We start from the raw sequence: 19246 nt of genomic DNA on the forward strand, positions 1-19246 counted from the left end.
ATTCTTGCCTGGCCGGTGTGCCTCAGTGGTTGAGCATCAACCTTTGCACCAAGAGGTCACTGGTTCAATTCCCGGTCAGGACACATGCCCAGGTTATGGGCCAAATCCTCAGTGGGGAGCATGCAGGAGGCAGCCAACCGATGTTCTCTCTCATCAATGTTTCCATCTCTCTCCCTCTCCCTTCCTCTCTCTCTAAAACCAATAAAGAAAAAAAAATTTTAATTAAAATAAAACAAAATAGGGGGAATTCTTATCATTATTATAATGTTTTCATCAGCCCTGGCCGGTTTGGCTCAGCGGTTGGAGCGTCAGCCTGCAGACCAGAGAGTCCTGAGTTCAGTTCTCACTAGGGGCACGTACCAAAAATAAATAAATAAATAAATAAATAAATAAATAAATAAATAAATAAATAAATGTTTCCATCAAAATTTATAAAAATTTTATCTTAATCTAGATAAGTAATATATAACTAAACTAATATATGGTACGGAATAAAAGAGATAGCAAAAAAATAATACCTTAGAGATTGTTTGGAAAATGTCTTCATTTTGCAGACTTAAAATAAGCCTCCAGGAAAGTAAACCATCTAGTTAATACAACTAGAATCAGAACTTTAAACCCCAAGTTTAAATATTAATTATTTTTCTGTATGTCTACTGGTTTCTTCTGATACCATACACCACTCAACCAATAATCTCAAACTATCTTCCTCCAGATATATCATATACCTTTATTTTTCTCTTGAGTAGCTTTCTCCTTACGTATATCGCATCATCTGTAGTGTTTTTTTTTTTACATGTGTCATTTGCAACTACCTCTTTTACCAAGAAGTTCCCATGCCCCCCCCCCCCCCATGAAACACCATCCCTGAAAATCCCGGGTGGGTGCTAATTTCAGCAAAGGAGTTTGATACTTAAATGTCTAAACAAGAAAAATTCTAAACTAAGGCTGTATTTATTTTTGCACAGGCAACGTGCAAACATTACAAATTCAACACTGTCTGCACCATCACTGTGCCCTGTCGCCAACTCAGTAAGAGAGTATATCCTGAGCTTCATCTGGGCTGATCCAGAGAACTGGGGTTCAAATCAAAGTACCTGGGTTAATTTAAAATGCATGACATTTTCCATACAGTAAAACCGACAATGTAGTTATATGCCTTGACAATGCCTCGGTGTGTTACGCTTTTCATTTTTCTCAGAAAACTAAATTATAATGGACTTAATAAGTCCATCTCTTGCTCTCTGTTCCTAGTGATATCATATCCACTCAAAGTGCTTCTGATAAAGTTATAACTAAGGGAATAAACAGTTATCCTGCAATCACCATTTATATTCCACGTACTTCTCACCAAATCTACCAACATTTTACAAGAACCCCTATTTTTTAAAATATAATATTGTAGGAAGACAATTCAATACTGATTCTGAGTAATGTCATTCAGTTTCAACATAAACGTTGAAGGATTTGGGGGGCTCTACATTTATATTACAAAAGTTTCCATTTCCAGGTCTTTGCCTCAAGGCCGTCCAGCGATAAGAGCTCCATGAAAGCGTCCACATTCTTTCATCCACCTCCGTCTGGCTTTAATCTTTATTTCCTTCCCATTAACACCAGTGCCTTGCAAAGCAGCATCATGGAGGAAGACTTCCTCTCCCCCCAATTGATTTTTGGTGCTTCTAACTTTCCTATTTTACTCTGAGTTTCAGTTTATAAACATGGGGGATTTTAGTAAAAAAAAAAAAACGGGAATAAACACTCCTTTTTTGGGCATATAATTAGATATTGAACAACCGCTGCAGAAAATGTATTTTCTGAAGGCCAATCTTATGATTTAGAAAAATTAAATGTATATAAGAAAAAAAGGGAAGCAGGATTCATTCTGTTTACAAATACTTTTGTTCTATAATTTAGTCCTCACTCCAGCTATAAGAATATATTTATTTTTAAGTTTTCAGGATACAAAGTACAAAATTATATTTGTATTGTCTGGGCTATGAGAAATCACAGTATATTTGGCAAACAAAATATCATAAAATAAATTTACATTTTTTATATAATGGATATATAGTAATTAAAACCACCGAAATAAATTATAATTTACCTTTTCACCTTTAGAGCCCTTGAGACCTCTGACACCATCTGCCCCCTATGGTATAAATTAGAAAGATTAAATGACTATAATATTTTACATTGAAATTAAATGATGTGGAAAAAAATACCATTTACCTTCACTCCTCTGGGACCAGGATAGCCAATAGGACCCTGTGGACCAGGGGGACCCTAAAACAGACCCATTGCAATTTAAATACACAATGCGTTCAAAGTGCTACTTATTAACATTATAATTTTACCAAATGATCTATAAAAATATGCTATTTTTCTACTATTGGCAAAGATTTCTTTGGTAGTTTATCATTTGTTTCTAAAGTCAGATGTGATAAACAAACTATGTGACTAGGCCTACTTATTCCAAACTTATCATATCATATATTCATGCTGAGATAAGTATTGTGAATACATAAAGTAATGTAAATAATTTTATAATTAATAACTAATTTTATAAACCTGAAAAACTCCGGTGTCCTCAATGTCTACAATACACAGAGATTAACCAAGAGGATCCATAATTTCTAACCCAAACCTGGTACACATGTGTAGTGTCCACATTGTTCAGAATTTAATAAAAAAGATGTATTTTCCACAGCTGCTTTCATGTCACTCGTCTACATAAAAGCAATAATACATTGTATATAACACACAATTTCTGCAAGAAAGCTGAGTACTTTAATAATAATCCAAAACTAAAAAGTCTAAATACAATGACCTACCCTGCTACTGTACTCCAAAATAGTATTTACATCGACTAAGCTTTTATTAGAATATTTTGATAATTGTTCCCCTTACAATTCAATTTCCACTCCTTTAAGTGTTCCCAGAAAGTAATAAGTGAAGATAAAGTCTGAGTGATGTGAGCAGTTTAACGATATTCTGTAGCTCTTCATTATTATAACCCATGGTCATTTATTCCCCATATACTACATATGCAGAATGTGAATTTATTTCTGATCGTGAGAACATTTTTAAAAAACGGAAAATGCAGTCTAACAAAATTGCTAATATAAAATTAAAAGTTGTCTAATACACATCTGTTTATTATATCCTAAACAAAAAATAATTCTAGGAACATGACATATTTAAATGGTAGGAAAAATTAATTTGGATGTAAAGACATATTTTCAGGTAGAGATGAATTGTTTAAGGTATTTATTTTCTAATATTCACATCCCCAAACAATCACAGAAGAACATGTGTACCACAGGGATGAGGAGAGAAAGGCCTATTCGCTAGGAGGTGAGGTGAGAGAATATTTAAATGGACACTTTGCAACATACCAGAGCACCCTTATCTCCAGACTGGCCTTCTTTTCCAGGATGACCCTATGTTAGCAAAAATATATACTGGTAATATGCAATATTAATGACAGTTTATAATGCTATTAAAATTTTCTCTTTTTTCAAAACATTGGGATATTACTCCTTATGTTTAAAGACAAATGGAACATTTTGCATCAGTGTGTATGGACTTAAATAACATTGAAAACTGTGACCTTTGGATGGGTGCAAATTTTATCAACTCTATAATATATTTGAGAGAGCTTAGGAAAAATACATAAAATAATACATATTATTCACCAACAATTCAATTTCAGTCTCAATTAGACTCTTACATAAAGGTATTTTAATCTGATTTCAATGTTGCATATTGATCAAATAATCATATATGCATCTTTAAAAGGGAACTAAGGCATGTGATGGGACACTGAAAATACAGCAAGGCTATAAATAATACTAATAGTGTTAATAATCAAGTTTTTGAGAGTTAATAGATAAAAATGTGCAGCTCTATCACAATTATACTCAATAAACACAAGCAGAGGCAGAATGACAAATTTTTCCTAGCGGTGGGTAAGTAGCTTGAAGAGAAAAATGAAGCATCAACAACAAATTTTTAAGAATAACAACTGTAGATATTACAGAATTACATTCCTGATTACTATGTGATAGAATACAATAAACAATGCAGTTTTTCTAGAAAAGGAGGAAATCCCTGAAGCTGAAGAATTTTCATGGAAGATGGCTGAGGAAATTAATGAATGGGGAAGAATCTCACTTGGACTCTTGAGAAATGTATTTTGAAAAGAAAGAGAGGATAAAAAAGTACTTTCTATGGAAAGAAAAGAACAATGTAAAGAAAGGTATAACAATGGAAAAGTTTACAGCATGGGGATAGAAAAGTGAGTGGCAGGAAAATATGAGATTCTTGGCAAAAGCACCAGAAAGAATTTATCCAAAGACCACTGTGAGCTCGTTAAAAGATTTTGCAACGTGGCAGTGACATGATGAAATGGTATCTCAGAGACCAATGTTTAATTCCTAACTCAATTTGCTTTTATTACTGAATTCATAAAATCACTTTTGAAGCACATTTCAATCTAGTTTTGAAGATAATATATAGAAATTTAATGACCAGGTAGCCATACTCACAGGAGGCCCATCAGCACCAGGAAGTCCAGCAAGTCCTGGTTTGCCTTGCGGTCCCTGATCAAACAGAGAAAGAGAATATTTTCATTTCAAAAATGAAGATAATAAAAAGCCTGACTTTGTTCATAGGAATATATTACTAATAAAATTATTAACTTGAGTCACTGGCTTTTATATATAACCACACACATGTAAATACTTTTGAACATATGTAGAAGAAATGGTATGAAATGGTATGTAGAGATAAAACCAATTTCAACATATGTCAAAAGCACCCTAATTTTCGGCCTGCTTAATAATCCTAAATTTGTCTATTTACATTAACAAATTAGTGTTTGCATACCACAACAGAGTAGTTTCAAGAATAAAAAGGAAAACAATAAAGGTCAGAATTACATCAATTTATATCATAGAAGAAGCAAACATTGAATACATCTATCAATGATATTAAGTGTCAGTTCAACTAATTATAGAGCAACACTGATGAAACATCAGTAACTACTAAAATATTTTAAGAAATATAAATTATAGTGTGATAGTTATTCATAGGGCATGAAGAAAAATAAATCTAGTATTTTAATGTAAAAATGACATCAGCTAATGTTAAACTAACAAATAGTATCCTAACTTTAACTATTTCTTTAACAGATTAATCCCCCTGTAACCACAGAGGGTTTTAGATCTCATTTAATTTGACCATTACTAAGGTTAGAACATGGTAAGAATGACCATTGCACAAGTCACCCCTGCCTTGGCAAAAAAGTAGGCATTCTGCTGACAGTAATGAACTTCATGCAGTCCCTAGAACCCAGGAAATGATTGCTTACTGGTCAAGTTATAAGCCAGGGTTTAGAGACAACTGAAAACGTAAGGATATAGCAGCAGTCCTAGGTTGTGGACATAGCTGCGGGGGTTTCCATTCTCAGAGAGTGTTTATGAAAACCATGGTATTCATTTAGACTGATAGTACAGAGTTTTACAAGACTGTACTTAAATTTCTATGAAACTACAAAAAATTAAAGACAACCTTTAAGTTGAACAATTTAGATTTCATAACTGAGGTTAACTGCGTCTCATTTAAAGGATTTAAAAGTTTCAATTCCCTTCAGCAATGTGTAATGTCACATTTAGTCTAGAGATCGAGTGTTACGTAAGAACTACTATAAAACACTAAATTTGTAATGGCAGTATTATGACTGTCACTGAAATTATCTTTTGCTATCAAGACAATGGTCTTGTTTCTTAAAAACAAAGTGGAGAGTACTAATGCAGAACTATTCCATTAATTATGACTATCAGCAGATGTAATATTTCTATGGCAATGGCCTTGTGGGCAATTCTACATGAATACTTTGTTGTTGCAACATATTTAAGGGTGCACTACAAATATTAAAATTCTTGTACTAGGCCTGGCCGGGTAGCTCAGTTGGTTAGAGTGTCATCCCAATACGCCAAGGTTTTGGGTTTGATCCCGGTCAGGGTATATACAAGAATCAACCAATGAATGCATAAATGAGTGGAATAACAAATCTCTCTCTGTCTCTCTCTCTCTCTCCCTCTCTCTCTCTCTTTACCCCACTTTCCTCTCTCTCTCAAATTAATTTTTAAAAATTGATTGTGGCATAACTCTGTAAATTTACTAAAAACATTGACTTCTACACTTAAAATGAATGAATTTTTATCCTATGAAACTGCATTCCCATTAAGGCTATTATTTATTTTAATTATATGTTCATAGAAATCAACAAAAATAAGAAGAAGAAAAAATAAAGGCATTAGAAAGACCAGCTGACATTGTGCTGTAAATACAGGGGACAGGAAATAGCACTTAGAAAATCTGGCAGAGAGGATCAGAAGAAGAAAGACATCACTTTAATTAAAGATGCATTCTTGATTTGATCCAGACACTGGGTCATCAACAAGAACATCATTTGTCATTTGTATATAAGAAATGGTGGCAATGATAACTTCACGACTTTTCCTTAATCAGATCTTGCCAAAAACCCTTTGTCACAAGCAAACCTAATTACGTTTTGAAAATAATGAGAAAGGAAAGGAGAACAAAAAAAAAGAAAACATGGATTCGCACCAGCACCGTTTTGAAATTAGTATGACTGAGAATGTCACATCTGGAAACTGTCCAAATGGAAACTTGGAGATGTTTTACTTTCAGTGCAGGAATGCATGGTGATTTCTCCCACTGTCCCCTCGTGGACAGCCCCAGATTAATTCCTTACGGCTGAGCCACTGAGATAGCTCATCAAAAACACCTGCCTAAGGTTGCCACCCCAACTGTTCTCCAGACATTACCAGAACCACAGAGTAACTCACTTTTTCACCAGGAGGACCAATGGGACCTTGTGGACCAGGAAGACCCTGTATTAAAAGAATGTATTTCATTCATCAGGAATCACATCACACGAACACACTTTGTAGAATAGTAGCTTTTAGCCCTCTACTTCATGCGAAATGAGTTATGAGAAGCCATATGTATCCCCTGCATTCCCCGGAAAGTTGTGGAATGCTCTGAGAAGTTTCACGCGGCTACCCTTTTGGCAAGGGGACCAGAATGCAATCCTTTCAGACGCTCCTGTAAGAGTGGCTGATCTGGCATTTCATGAACCCTGAATGCCTCATTTTCTCTTGCAAGAAAGAGGCCTGTTTACATTTGCTCAAGGGTTTCTGAGATTTTGTTTTTCAATTACAGTTTACATTCAATATCATCTGTATTCATTTCAGGTGTACAGCACAGTGGTTAGATAGTCACACACACTTTACAAAGTGTTCCCCCTGATGCTTCCAGCGCCCGCCTGGCTCCACACGCAGTTATCACAATGTTATTGACTCTATTCCCTGTGCTGTGCTTTGCCTCCCACGACAATTCTGTAACTGCTAATTTGTACTTTTTAATCTCTTCCCCTTTTTCACCCAGTCCCCCACCCCTCCTCCCCTCTGCTCCTTTGTTTTTAGCAGGGGTGGGGGGGAATTATCTTCCTATTTTCACATTGCACTCACTTTTAGCTCCATGTAGAACCCTTTCAGGCTGTCAATTTTCTCGTAAAAAGACACCTCTTTACCCCATGACCTCACAGGAGCTCAGACTTACCTGAGGTCCCGGATTCCCTTGCTGACCTGGGGGTCCAGGCTCCCCTTGGGGACCCTGCCATGAGAAAATAGGAAGAGTCCTTAACAGCAATTTCACATGACAGGGTTTTTCTTCTCTGTTGAAAAATAGTCCCCACATCAATTTCCCCTACAGACAATCTGGAAAATCTTGCAAAACAGTAATGCCAGCAGAAGCTAATGGACTCAGCAAATGTAAGAAATCTTTACTTCAGATCTAACAACAAGAGGAGATTGTGTAGAAATTATTTTATGGATATTGTCTACATACCATGTTCCCTTTTGGTCCTTGGGGGCCATCAATGCCTGCGATGCCCTTCAATGAAGCAAAAAATATATGTGGATATTTGTAAGTTTAGATGCTACAACAGAAAATAAAAAAGACTAACTTACAATAGCATGATCCCCATCAGCCTAGGGTGACTAAATTCATTTTAGGATTTAATGAAAATGAGGGAAAAGGAAATGTCTGTACTCTCGCCTATGTCCACACTGGAGACGCGCAAGCCGCACTTTGCACGGTGTGCGGGGAATTTGATCGGAAACATTAAGACATAACGTTTTATATCTAAAAGGAAGAGATCAGTGAAAGTGATAAGTAGCATCGTTAGGTCTTTGAATACAATAAGGCAAGAAACACGTGGCTGTCTACTGAAAGGTTTCAAGCTCCTGGCTTTAAAGCAAGAAAGCTTCCCTTAGAAAATCCGGCACATTTCAGCAAAACTCACAGGCTGCCCTATAGGTCCTGGAGTTCCCCTTGGTCCCAGCAAACCTCGCGGACCCTACAAAGAAAGAAACAGAACGCATGTCCTCATAAGAAATGCCCTCAAAACACACCCCCTCCTGTAAAAAAAGTTTAATGTAATGTTTAGAGTGAAAAAAACCTGTACATTTGCTAAGACACTGAAAGTGGTATTTAAAATACCATTTGATGTAACAGGAATATCCAGTGTTTATATTGATCTGGAAACCAGAATGGAAAACAGTGAGCCTTTTCTACAGAAACTGTGTATCTCTGATTCTGCAAATTTATGTATAAATCACTTGGGAAATTTTTTAAATAACAAATTGTTTAATACTTGAAATATGTCATTTTTGTGTCATTTCTGATTGGAATGGCAGCACGGAATCATATTAAAGCTTTTTATTCAGCTACACAAATAGAAGGGTCCTGATTCCCATCTGTTTTACATTTGGGTTAATTCCATCTTGAGAGACTTCACGGAGGGAAAGAAACACCTGGGTAACTATATATGCAAATTATAAAAACCACTTTCTTGAGGTGTTTTAAAAGTTACTTTTGTTTAATATTAATCAGTTTTTCTCCTCTTCTTTTCCCCCTCCTCTATCTGCTTTGGATCCCCTCCCCCCTTCTTTAGAAAAGTCAATACGATAGGTTACTGTTTCTCATATTCACTTGAGCTATTGTGCTTTTGAGTTCATGGGCTCTACAAGGCGGCCAATCATTTCTGCGTAAAAGTCCAGATAAAGCAGGAGACAATACAATGATTTTTTTTTTTCCTCTAAATGAATTCTTGAAAAAAAAACAAGTCATATTATCTTATTAAGTTTATATAGACATTCACCTTCATGAACCTGCTTCTTGTCTGGTTCTTTAACTGGCTTTGGGTAAACCTTCCCAATTCAGTTTTCTCATTTGTAAAATTAGGTGGAAAAAATATATATCATCTAGCACATTTTATTCCTTTATCTGGCATACTGAGTACTTTATTTCTTTTGCTTTCTTTTCCTCATAATAAGCTCCATTTATCCTAAATATGTAAATAGTTTCTGGAGCTATGATGATATAAGAAATGAAAGCAAAACAAAGAAACAATAACAAAACATAGATAAGATTTTTTTGGCTGACAGGATGTTATATTTTACATTTCTTGTCTCTCAAATGTCTAAGACTTTATAACAGAAAAGCTCAGTGTATCCTTAAAACTTTTTTGTTACATAATAATTACCTGGTTAACTTAGGTCAGACTGCACAGTCACCTGGGTTTACTACTGACTTTACATGTGTAGCACCAGTCACTATTCCTCCCAAACAGGGTATTATGTCAAAAGAAAGAAAGTTGCTTACAGCTTCACCTGGCAGACCCCTCGGTCCAATTTCTCCGTCTTCTCCCTGTCATTTCAAAATGAATGGTAGAGTAACAGAATTAGACAATGTGTCATTTCCACATTACTTTGTTCACTTATATTTAACTTGAAGTATTTCTTTAAAAAAATAAGTTCATGTACCCTCATTCCATCTTCGCCAGGAGGACCGGGAGGACCTTGGGGACCTCGTTCACCCTATTAAATAAATACAAATATGATGAGAAGATGAAATAAAGTAGAGGGTTTAGAAGTCTATTCTGTAACTCTCCTACCAAATAAAACAGAACATTCAGCAGGAAAAACATACACTTTATTTGCCCTCCTCAGAATACTTGATAGATAAATCATAATTTTACATTAACTGGTATTGTATTAGCATACAAGGAAAATGGTCCCTTGATTTTCAAAACCAAAAAGGTTTGAACACCCAAAATAATTTCTGGACATTTAATTATTATAAAGTAAACCATTAAAATATTATTTTGCTGAAGATTGTTTCAAACATGGATACACTTTGGTGATTTTAATTCAATTTTTTCTGCTTTTAAAATAATTCATATTGCCCAGCCGGTGAGGCTCAGTGGACTGAGTGTTGTCCCATGTTCAGAAAGGACCCGGTTTGATTCCCAGTCAGGGCACATGTCCGGGTTTTGAGCTCGATCCCCAGTAGGGGGCGTGCAGGAGGAGCCGGTCATGTGTCTCTCTCACATCAATTTTTCTGTCTCTCTCTCTCCTTTCCTCTCTCTGTAAACAAATAAATAAAAACATATGTTAAAAAGATGGTTTTTAAATAATTATCATATTAAGTCAGCACAACTCTAGAAAACGAAAAGGATTTTGGATTTTTTAAAAAGCAAAATTATCTATTTCTATTGACATGTGGTATACATACACTAAGTATCTTGGTAGACATCCATAGGTTTTCTTTTCATTTTCTTTTTTTATATATTCTCCAATTTACCTACAGTTTATTCTACTTTCATTCTTAACTTGTGGAGAAGAAAAATGTAAAGATCCAAAACTGATAGGTTTTTGAGAGACCACCTCTGCTTAATTTCCCACTAAAAATATCCACTGGATTGAGACTCACAATGGTGGTTTATTTAGCCGTAGCCAATCAGAAGCTCTTCCATTGTGTTGTAAGGTCATACATTATAACACAGAAATAGCTCGTGGCGTCCGTATCTCATTTAGTATAATAAAAGAGTGTCCAGTATATTGTTATACTAATAACACATTGCCTGCAAATGTCTTCTCTTGAGTATATTTTTACAAATGGAAAATGTAAGGCCAATAGAAAATTTGAGGCTATTATTTTTTAAAATTGGAGGCAAAATGAAATCTCTATAGTTGTTCTTCTATAATCATATTTTACACATACATATAAATAAAAATTCCACTTCAGATTATGTTTGCATAAAATGAGTATTTTAAAGTCTAAAGACAATTAAAGAACTTATATTAATATTACATGTATAATTCTACTTATCTTTCATTAAGTATCTAGTAGGCATAAAAATTTATTAAATGGATTTACAAATATTTACTTGTCTTCTAATTTTTTAGAGTGTATCAATTCTGAAATTTTTTCTAATATTCTTGTATTATCTCTGCATAAAAATAAAGTAACAGTATGGTCTATCTTACCCTGTGACCTTTGTCGCCTGGCAGACCTGGAAGTCCATCAAATCCTCGATCCCCCTGTAAAATCATCATTATCAACACATCATTATTATCATCATCACCATCACCATCACCATCACCATCACCATCACCATCATCACAACTCCAGTCTAATTTTAATGTGAAATATTTTTTCATGTCAAGAAACTTTATTTTATTTTTTAAATGTATCTTTATTGTTGAAAATATTACAGATGTCCCTCTTTTTGTCCCCTAATGATCCCTTCCACACAGCTCCCACCCTAGTGCAGTGAAGAAACTTTATTTTAAAATATACAATGTTGAGGGGGTAGATACATAAACATCTGAGCTCTGACCTTTGCCCCAGGTTCTCCTGGCATTCCTCTTCCTCCATCAGCACCTGGACGACCCTGATGGTGCGAAGAACATGACTAAGCAAAGAGGACTCCTACTAGCACAAAGTAAAATAAAACAAAATAATTGATGATTTCAGATGCCCTCAAAATACACACTGGAAGCCAACCATACCCTTTTTCCAGGTTTTCCCGTTGGACCAGGTGGACCTTGGACACCCCGAGGACCCTAGAACAAATTATCATAATTAATTCATTTTATAAAACTATTTTTTCAAGTTTATGATATTTAATTTTTTAAACTTATTTTTATTGTTGAATGTATTACCTATGTTCCCCTTTTGTCCCCCATCGATCCCCTCCTCTCTGCTCTCACCTCCCTCCTGCCTCCCCCACACTATTGTCTGTATCCATTGGTTATACATATATGCAAATAGGTTCTTTGGTTTATCTCTACCTGCACCCTCTACCCCCCTCCCTTTGAGGTTCATCAGTCTAACAACCACTTTGTACTTCTTAATACGTTCACTGTTTTCGCCCATCCTCCCAACCACCCACCTCCACAATCTGGCAACCATCAAAAAGTTCTCTGTATCTGTCAATCTGTTTCTGTGTTGTTTGTTCATTTTGTTTGTAGATTCAGTCATTGATAGATATGTATTTGTTGCCATTTTATTGTTCATATTTTTTATCTTCATCTTCAAAGAGACCCTTTAACATTTCCTATAATATTAGTTTGGTGGTGATGAACTCCTTGAGCTTTTTTTTTGTCTGGGAAACTCTTGATATGTCCATCAAGCCTAAGTGATAGCTTTGCAGGCTAGAGTAATCTTGGCTGCAGGTCTCTGCTTTTCATCACTTTGAGTATTTCTTGCCACTCCCTTCTGGCCTGCAAAGTTTCTTTTGAGAAATTGGCTAACAGTTTTATGGGAGCTCCCATGTAGGTAACTAACTGCTTTTCTCTGGCTGCTTTTAAGATTCTCTCCTTGCCTTCAATCTTTTGCATTTTGATGATGATGTGTCTTGGTGTGGGCCTCTTTGGGTTCATCTTGTTTGGGACTCTCTGTGCTTCCTGGACTTGTCTGTTTCCTTTAGTAAGTTAGGGAAGTTTTCTGTCATTATTTTTTTCCAAATAGGGTTTAAATTTTTTGCTCTCTCTTCTTCTGGCACCCCCATGATGCAAATGTTGGTACGCTTGAAGTTGTCCCAGAGGCTCCTTACACTATCCTCATTTTGGGGGATTCTTTTTCTTTTTGCTGGTCTGATTGGGTATTTTTTGCTTCCTTATATTCCAAATCAATGGTTTGCTTCTTGGCTTCACCTACTCTACTATTGAATCTGTGTAAATTATTCTTTGTTTCAGTTAGTGCTTCCTTCATTTCTGACTGGTCCTTTTTTATGCTCTTGGACTTCTCCTTAAGTGCCTTGAAGTTATCACTAAGTTCATTGAGCATCCTTAAACCAGCATTTTTAACTCTGCATCTGTTAAATTGCTTATCTCCCTTTCCTTTATTTCTTTTTCTGGAGTTTTGTTCTGTTCTTTCCTTTGGGACATATTTCTTTGTCTCCTCATTTTGGCTGCCTCCCTGTGTTTGTTTCTATGCACTAAATAGAGTTGCTATGTCTCCTAGGCTTCCTAGGGTGGCCTATTGTAGTAGATGTCCTGTAGAGTCCAGTGGCACAGCCTCCCTGGTCAGCCAGCTGGGCCCTTGAGGTGCACCCCTAGTGTGGACTGTATACCCTTCTGTTGTAATTGAGTCTTGATTGCTATTGGTATTTCAATGGGAGGGATTTACTCAGGCTGATCAGCTGCAAGAACTGGCTGTGCCCACTGACCACTGGCCTCAGACCACAATGGAGGACCAGCTGTGCAGGGGCCCACCTCTCAGAGAGAGACTTACTTCAGTAGGGCTCTGGTACCCATTGTGTCCACTCCTTGAGTGTGTCACTTGTGGAGGTGGTTAGGTGGTGGTGTTTCAATGTGGTCTGAAGCTGTCCACTGGGTGTGCTGGCTCTGGGGCGAGGTCAGCCTCTGCCTGTGTTCTACCAGGGCCACCAGGCATGAGCTACAAAGCGATCTGCAGATGCCTGCTTCTTGTAATGGGTTTGGAGGTGCCCAGGCAAAGCCAAACTGTGGCCCTGGCCAGTTTGGCTCAGCGGTTAGAGCGTCGGCCTGCGGTCCGGAGAGACCCGGGTTCGGTTCCCGCTAAGGGCACGTACCTCGGTTGCAGTTTGTCCCCGGCCATGGTTGGTCGTGTGGGTGGCAGCCACTCGATGTGTCCCTTCACATCGATGTTTTTCTCTCTCTCTCCCTTCCTCTCTCTCCCTCCCACTCTATCTGTACAAAAAAAGTAGAAAAATATCCTCGGGTGAGGATAAAAAAAAACAAAAACAAAAAACTGTGAACCAAGACTGGCTGCTTCTATTGCCAGGCCTGAGGCCACTTAGTGAGAAGTATGAGGCTTGCTGAGACCAGATGCTGCTTGTTTGGGAGAATTTAGAAAAATCTGAAGTAGGAGCCAAGACAGGCCAATCCTATGGTACAGCCACTGGAAACAGTTTGGGTGGCCTGACAGTTGAAAGGTGGGTGGGGCAGCGCTTCAGGGAATCACCAGAGTGGAACAAACAGTGTGAGCCATGTTGCTGGAGCCCTAGCTGTGGTGGCCGTCTGCGTGCCCCGTGGGGGAAGGGCTCAGCAAAGGAACAACGGCCTCCACCAGCACATCTGTCTGGAAGAAAGCTGCCTCTCCAGCCCTCGTCCTGATGCCACACAACTCAGTTCTTCCCTGTATATCTGTAGTGCCTTTCAAGCTGCCCCCCAACACTGGAGCCCAGAAGGAGGGAGTCCGAGTACGTCCATGCGGGGGCCCTTTAAGAGGAGCTGCCTGAGGTTCTAGTCGCTTCAGCCTCCCTCAGCCTCACTTCCCGCTGGTTTTACAGCCAGAAGTGATGGGGATTCTCTTCCTGGCACTGGGACCCTGAGCTGGGAGCCTGGTGTGGAACGGGGTCCCCTCAGTCCTCAGGGAGGACCTTCCCAGCTGAGGTGTCCCCTGATTTTTAATCGCCACACATAGGTGTGGGACCAGCCCACTACCTCTACCCTCCTACCAGTCTGGATGTGGCTTCTTTAATGTCATAGCTGTAGGACTTCCATTCACCTCGATGTCAGGTGGTTCTGAAGGACGGTGGTTCTGTAGTTTAGTTGTCATTTTGATGTGGATGTGGGAAGGGGCGTGACTGCGTTCACCTACCCGCCGTCCTGATAGGAAGTCCCATTTTATAAAATTCTTCATCAGTACACTCAATCACATTGAGAGACATGGTTTTAGGAATTTATATCCACTTGTGTAAAAGTTCAGATAAAGCAGAAGAGAATCAATTTTTCTAAATGGTTACTTGCAAAAAAGAGTCATATTCTTTTATTAACTTTATATCGATATGCACTTTTTCTTTTAAACAAAGGGAACACAGTCATATTTTAAATTTTTAAAAATCCTCAGTTACTCATTTTATTCTCCAAACCTGGGGTTTTATATTTCCCTCGACTAAAAACACTCTTAAGCCATCCATTGCATTGCTCTTCTCTTTCCAGCACCTTGACCTTCAGTTTTCGGAGTTCCTCTCTTAGATATTTATTCTTTTACTTCATTTACTGTACTGGATTACAATTCCCCTTTTTTCACCGTTGACTCTCCCACTGAATTGCTAACTGTGGCAGCGTTGGACTAAATCTGTCTTTTTCTCCATTATGCTCCCACGACTCAGCACAGTGCCTGGCGCATGTGTTTTCAATCACCTCGACGTGCTGGCGGATGACCTGCACTCTCTGCTGTGAATTACCGACTGGCATCGTGCCACGCCAGAGTCAAGGTCAAGGATTCTCGGGATGTTTCTTTCTTGAATCAGTACAATACAATGTCATACCTACATATAAAGTCTTCTGTGGAGACTGATACACATGTTTTGTTTTTAAATAAAATTACACAGCTAATAAGAGATCAAATGTAGTTCCAGTAAAATATTATACAGACCTTTCTATTTAATTACCTATAAATTTTGAAGTTAATTTAAACAGTATGTATATAATGAATGTGGTGGAAAATGTAACACACATCTGAAATTACAAAGAATTTTATGATCGCTGTAAAATACTGATTATAGAAATTATAAAATTAAAGTGGTCTAATACTTAGAGATGAAAAGAATATAGCTTTAAAAAAATGTTGTAGTGAGAGGACTCTACTCTGTATCCTACCTGGAAGACAAGGGGCAATTAATAACAAGACAAATCTTGTTAGTTGGAATGAAAATGATCACTTGATAGAGCATCTTTTTGAAATTAAAGAGTCAAGAAAAACCACAAACTCCATGAAAACTACTGCAATATATTTTCAGATCCATTTATTATTTTTTAAACAGCTGAGTTTGATCAAAAAGTTCTTAAACTTTGCAAAAGATTGAGTTCCTTAGATTTTTAGGCAGTGTCATTTTAATATTTTTTATACAAGTTTCAGTGAAGCTGAAGACGATTTCTATCCCTTTATGGCAATATTAAGCAAGCATAAGCAAGAACACCACCACCTTCTTAATCACCCAAATGACTTTCTCAGTTTTCTTTTGATTTTTCTCATTGCAAAGTAAATAAACTGTGATGCATCTACATGAGAAATACTACTCAGCAACGAAAAGGGATGAACCACTGATACACTCATCAACTGTGATGAATTTGAAAGGCATTGTGCTGAGTGAAAGAAGCCAGAATCAGAAGGTTATGTAATGAATGATGTCACCAACAAGACATCTTGAAAAGATACAACTGTAGTGACAAAGAACAGACCGGGGTTGTCAGGTATTAGGATTAGAAGAACATATGACTACAAAGTGGTGGCACCAAGACATTTTGAGGGTCATAGATCTTGATGATTGTGATGGTGATGTCAAAGAATATTATAGGTGTTACGATTCTATTTTACCTTATACTATTTTGTCAGTGAAATTAATTTTAAGGAGAAGAAAGCAAATTAGTGGACGGCCACTTTAGAGCACCTGTACTCAATCTGAATTTATATCCATTGGGTATATTAAGAAGCATTTTTAAAAATAATAAATGCTTTTAAAAAATCACATTTTGTTTTTCTGTTTTTTAGAGTAAATATATTTCAAAATGTGCCTATATTGGGTGGCTCTGTTTATTTATTATCATTAAAGAAAGAAAGAATACTTTTAATTTGGCACCATGTAAGTATAATCCAAGATAAGATTCAGCTCAGGTATTCTGAATTTCTCTGAATTGCCTCAGCTCTACAAAGGGTTTGAAGTTAGCTTCTTTTAAGGATGTTAAATATCCTTTCTGAGAAAAAATACTAAACTTACTTTCCACAGAAAAAATCTTGGGCTGGAGGCAGGGCCACTATAAATAAAATTATAATAGTTCTGCTCTGCTCTGTACAATCCCAACCAATTTAATATTCTGAAGGGCTAATGCTATTAAGCCTTTTCCCATCCTGGTTTATCTTCTTTTAATATTATTTAAATTAATCAAGTCATTGGCAGCCACTAAGGATTTTTCAGTGAAATGAGTTGATGTGAGCTTAAAGGTAATGTAAGTAATTTCTTTACTCATAAATACTGGCAGATACTTCCATTATCCTATATGACACACAAAAAGGTCAAAAATAAAATGTGACGTGAATTATTTTTACCTGAGGACCTGGGTCACCACTCTCGCCCTTGGCCCCAGACGAACCAGGCCCCCCCTGCAGAGGAAAAATGAGGATATAAGCATTTAATTGAGCAATTCCCTAAGCACTTCCATCCCACCATTTTCACCTGAAATAACTGTATTATCATCATCAAATATATATCATCAGATTAGTGTGATTCTATTAATAGAACACGATTTCCAAGTCCTATGCCTGAAATACATCTCCTCTCAGACTTTGTGTTCCAGTGTATGAGCTACATTTAAAAGACTATTTTGCCCTGGCTGGTTTGGCTCAGTGGTTGGAGCGTCAGCCTGTGGACCAGAGAGACCTGGGTTTGGTTCCCACCAGGTGCACATACCAAAAAAAAAATAAATAAATAATAAAATAAAAGACTCTATTTTATGCATAACTACATAGAAGCCAATTTCATGAAACCACATTGAAATTATGATCTCATGAAACTGCAATGATCCACAGGCATTATTTACCATTACACGTGCCGGCGTACTAATGGCAACACACGTTTACTGCGCCAGGTAAGCACTGAATGCATTTAGACAGCAAGGACCTGGCAAAACGTTCTTGCTTTTATACTCAGAAATTTATCAGTCACCGCAGTCTGCAGCAGCAAAATGTCAAGAACAGATGCTCTTGATATCATTATAATTGTCCTGAAATAACGTCAAAGCATATTTTCCCCAGATTGGTCTGTGTTTTTCCTACAGAATAAGTCCTTATGACAAACACCTCTTACAAACATTTACATAATGCAAAACGTGCAACAAAAACCTGGCTTGTTAACTGGAAAAATAGAAAGTTATTTTATAAAGGTCCTGTGTGTTTTAAACATAAATACTAGGTACTCCTTCTAAAAGCACTTATTGGACCTTTACTAATAACCCACTGAGCCGTCAAGAAAGAGCCAAGCGCCCTGGCCAGTTTGGCTCAGCGGTTAAAGCGTCGGCCTGCGGTCCGGAGAGACCCGGTTTCGGTTCCCGCTAAGGGCATGTACCTCGGTTGCAGTTTGTCCCCGGCCCTGGTTGGTTGTGCGGGTGGCAGCCACTCGATGTGTCCCTTCACGTCGATGTTTCTCTCTCTCTCTCCCTTCCTCTCTCTCCCTCCCACTCTATCTGTACAAAAAATGGAAAAATGTCCTCGGGTGAGGATAAAAAAAAAAAGAAAGAAAGAGCCAAGTGAAAGCACCACTTGGGGGTGAAGCTGCAGCATGCTGTTGCTTTGCTCAGCTGTGATGTGACAACGTCAAATACATAAAAATGCATAAAAAATAAACAGTTAATACCAGGTCTTTCATCCCCCTAAAAAAATTTAGAACATTAAAACTGAACACAGTGATAAAAGTTACTTTGTGCCGTAGAAATGTACCTTGTGTGTTCAGGATGTGTAGGCTGCATTTAAATCAAACTCACATTCAATTACATAGTGCATTGACTCCAAGTAGAAAAAGGATGAAAATTGTGCTGTGACAATGTTAGCTAGCTGGAGCCTCCTGGTGGTTCCAAAGGAAAACAGCTATTACGGTGACCCCGAGAAATGTGGAGAGTCAAAAACATGGATATTCTAACCATGAAAATGACAAGAATGGTTGACTTTCAAACTTCTAATTAAGAATTCTTGCAACTAAATTCCTTCAAAAGAAAAACTGGGGTTCTACATTAAATCTGATTATTAATAGCTGAATTGAATGTTAGGGCAGTCCATTTATTTTTAATTAATTTTCTGCATTTTATCCTCTAAATATAAGCACTAC

At 37.2% G+C, this 19246-nt stretch overlaps 1 protein-coding gene across 4 annotated transcripts in view; it reads right to left on the minus strand.

The window, feature by feature from the left end:
• The window catches only part of COL11A1 (collagen type XI alpha 1 chain), a 180275-nt gene that overhangs the window by 87492 nt on the left and 73537 nt on the right, over positions 1 to 19246 (minus strand). For all 4 annotated transcript variants that reach the window (XM_036272170.1, XM_036272168.1, XM_036272173.1 and 1 more), the window contains 14 exons: positions 17476 to 17529; positions 11949 to 12002; positions 11777 to 11830; positions 11424 to 11477; positions 9918 to 9971; positions 9757 to 9801; positions 8396 to 8449; positions 7939 to 7983; positions 7651 to 7704; positions 6876 to 6920; positions 4548 to 4601; positions 3396 to 3440; positions 2230 to 2283; positions 2105 to 2149 (listed from right to left, as the gene is read on the minus strand). In XM_036272170.1, the coding sequence (XP_036128063.1) occupies positions 2105 to 2149; positions 2230 to 2283; positions 3396 to 3440; positions 4548 to 4601; positions 6876 to 6920; positions 7651 to 7704; positions 7939 to 7983; positions 8396 to 8449; positions 9757 to 9801; positions 9918 to 9971; positions 11424 to 11477; positions 11777 to 11830; positions 11949 to 12002; positions 17476 to 17529 (711 nt within the window). The remainder of the gene's footprint in view (positions 1 to 2104; positions 2150 to 2229; positions 2284 to 3395; positions 3441 to 4547; positions 4602 to 6875; positions 6921 to 7650; positions 7705 to 7938; positions 7984 to 8395; positions 8450 to 9756; positions 9802 to 9917; positions 9972 to 11423; positions 11478 to 11776; positions 11831 to 11948; positions 12003 to 17475; positions 17530 to 19246) is intronic.

Source organism: Molossus molossus, unplaced genomic scaffold, assembly GCF_014108415.1.
Source record: "Molossus molossus isolate mMolMol1 unplaced genomic scaffold, mMolMol1.p scaffold_m16_p_20, whole genome shotgun sequence".
NCBI classification, from domain to species: Eukaryota; Metazoa; Chordata; class Mammalia; order Chiroptera; family Molossidae; genus Molossus; species Molossus molossus.